The sequence below is a fragment of the Anneissia japonica genome, unplaced genomic scaffold, assembly GCF_011630105.1.
Source record: "Anneissia japonica isolate Jap-2015-1 unplaced genomic scaffold, ASM1163010v1 scaffold33313_len4849_cov173, whole genome shotgun sequence".
Taxonomy (NCBI): domain Eukaryota; kingdom Metazoa; phylum Echinodermata; class Crinoidea; order Comatulida; family Comatulidae; genus Anneissia; species Anneissia japonica.
Window position 1 is genome coordinate 1856 of NW_022693536.1, and position 2994 is coordinate 4849.

Below are 2994 nucleotides of genomic sequence, written 5' to 3' on the forward strand. Positions count from 1 at the left end.
GAGGTAATAAATGTTATTCGACATAATAATTGTACATGCAAAAGACTTAATAAGTAAATATACGAACATAAAGATATACATTGTAAAGTTGTTAACGTAACGGTTAAATTTGCATCAATATGGCATCTCATTTGGAAGTAGAAAAGTTGATAGAAATAGGTAAGGAGTTCGGGTTATCGGGAAAAGAGTTAAGAGTATTTGTAGATGAAGAGAGACAGAAGTTAAATGAGCAGAGAGATGTAGAGAGAGCACTTAGGGCAGAGATGAGGGAAGACGAGAAGAGGAGGAAAGAGATTGATCTTGAGATTGAATTGGATAAAAAGCGTGTTGAGGCTGATATAGATTTGAAAAAGGAGGCAGAAAAAGTTAAAATATTGCAATTACAATTACAACTTGAACAGGCAAAGGCTGCACATCAAGTAGCCGCTAATGATACGATTATTTCTAGTTCCAAGGGTAAACCCCCTAAATTACCACCCTTTAATCCCGAAAAAGATGATATCGATGCTTACATAAGTAGGTTTGAACGTTATGCCACCACCCAGGGTTGGAAAAGGGATCAGGAATGGGCAACTAATTTGGGTGCTTTATTACAGGGTACTGCCTTATTTGAATATTCTCTTCTTCCTCCAGACGAAATTAATAATTATGATAAAGTAAAACAGGTAGTTTTAAAAGCTTACCACTTAACGGCAGATGGCTTTAGAAAGAAATTTAGAGAAATAAGACCCGAATCGGCTGAAAATGGGACAAAATTCCTTAATAGATTGAAAAATTACTTAAATAGATGGATTGAGATGTCAGACGTAAAAGATTTTAATGGCCTCATAGAATTATTGCTTATGGAACAGTTTTTGTCCTGTTGTTCTAAGGAACATGCTATTTTCTTAAGAGAAAGAAAACCTAAAGATTCCATAACTATGGCAAGTTTTTCTAATCAGTATTTAGAAGCCCGTGGGTTTTGGAAGGGAACCCAACCTGTTCATTTTGAAAGGGGAAAGTGTTCTTCAATGAGTAGTTATGATGGTCCTGGAGTTAGTTTTAAAGATAATGGTCCTAGAGATAGTCGTCCTAGGGAAACGTATAGAAGGGGAGGTCCTGTGACTTATGCTCCTCGTAGATGCTACATTTGTAATCGAGTTGGTCATGTTGCCCGTGATTGTTATAGAAAGAAAAACATTAGTGCGGGGATGATAGGGAAAAGAGAAGCTGATCCGATGGGAAAAGGTAAGTGGGTTTCTTCTATAGAGAATACTTATTCTGATGTTTATAAAAAGCCTAATGATTTACCAGTTGCAACTAAATTAGTATCATGTGAAGGTGACGATAATAAGATGCCGATACAAACTGGATATATTGGTAAGTATGAAGTTCAAGTTTTGCGTGATTCGGGCTGTACAAATGTTGTGGTTAATAGTGCATATGTTGAGTCAGCACAGTATACCGGGGAGGAGAAAGTTGTTATGCTTATAGATGGTACAGTTAAAAGTTTTCCCGTTGCTTTAATTGATGTGGATACCCCGTTTTTAGTAGGATCGGTGCAAGCTGTAGTAATGGAAGGTGCTGTTTGTGATCTCATAATTGGGAATGTGCAAGGTGCTAGGGATGCAAACGACCCAAATAAAGAGTGGAGAAAGAAACAAGAAATAACAGCAGCAGTGATGACTAGAAGCCAAGCTAAGGCAAATGAAGTGAAAAAGGTGAGTAAGTTAAAAGTTGTAAGCCCAATAGATGAAGTAACCCCAGAAGATTTGATAACCAAGCAAAAGTCAGATCCCACATTGTGCAAGCCAAGGGAATTAGCGGGGACTGGTAAGTATAAGGATAGGGGCTGTGGAGAATTTGAATATGTTTATGACGATAAGGGAATTTTATTTAGAGAGTTCACCTCGCCCAAAGTGGAGTTGGGAAATATCATAAGACAAGTTGTTGTTCCTAAATGTTTTAGAAATCACGTTCTGCGAATTGCACATGAATCTATTGTAGGGGGACACATGGGAAGTAAGAAAACTTATGATAAAATTCTAACTTGTTTTTTTTGGCCAGGGATGCAGGGTGATGTAAGACGTTACTGTCAATCTTGCGACATCTGTCAACGGACAGTTCCAAAAGGAAGAGTTACTAAGGTACCCCTAGGCAGTATGCCAGTTATTGGTGAGCCGTTCCAAAGAGTTGGGATTGATTTAGTGGGACCAATCAAACCTATCACCACACGGGGCCATAAATTTATTCTAGTTTTAGTGGATTACTCTACCAGGTATCCAGAAGCCGTTCCCTTAAAAAACATAGAAACTGTAACAATTGCTGAGGCTTTAATTTCAATTTATTCAAGACTGGGGTTCCCAAATGAAGTGTTATCCGACCAAGGGTCCCAATTCACGTCTAAATTAATGTCTGAAGTTAACAGACTGTTGTCCATTAAAAGTTTCACTACAACACCTTATCATGCTATGTGTAACGGGTTAGTAGAAAAATTTAATGGAACCTTAAAGGGCATGTTGAAAAAGATGTGCGAAGAGAAGCCGAAAGATTGGGATAGGTATATAGACCCATTATTATTCGCCTACAGGGAGGTACCCCAAGAGAGCACTGGTTTCTCACCATTTGAGTTACTATATGGCCGTAGCGTCAGGGGGCCAATGATGATTATCAAAGAGTTATGGACAGGGTCTCGTACACATTGTGAACAAAAGCCAGCCTATAACTATGTTCTTGATTTGAAGGATAGATTGGAACACACTTGTAAAATAGCCAAAAATGAATTACATAAAGCTAGTAAACGTTACAAGAAGTATTATGACAAAAAGGCGAAACCTAGAGAGTTAGAGATAGGGAACGAGGTTTTGGTTTTACTCCCAACAGATTCCAACAAATTACTTATGTCTTGGAAAGGGCCATTTCCTATTTCCCAAAAGGTAAACCCTCTTAACTGTAGTAATGGAAGGTGCTGTTTGTGATCTCATAATTGGGAATGTGCAAGGTGCTAGGGATGCA

General features: G+C 38.2%; 1 protein-coding gene across 1 annotated transcript; it reads left to right on the top strand.

Moving 5' to 3' along the window:
* Positions 1-119: 119 nt before the first annotated feature.
* On the top strand, positions 120-2915 carry LOC117100801 (the record flags this gene model as incomplete). Its single annotated transcript, XM_033240618.1, has 2 exons — positions 120-665; positions 873-2915. Coding segments are annotated over exons 1-2 (2589 nt in total), but the record flags the coding sequence as incomplete, so codon positions are not given.
* Between the last annotated feature and the right edge of the window lie 79 nt (positions 2916-2994).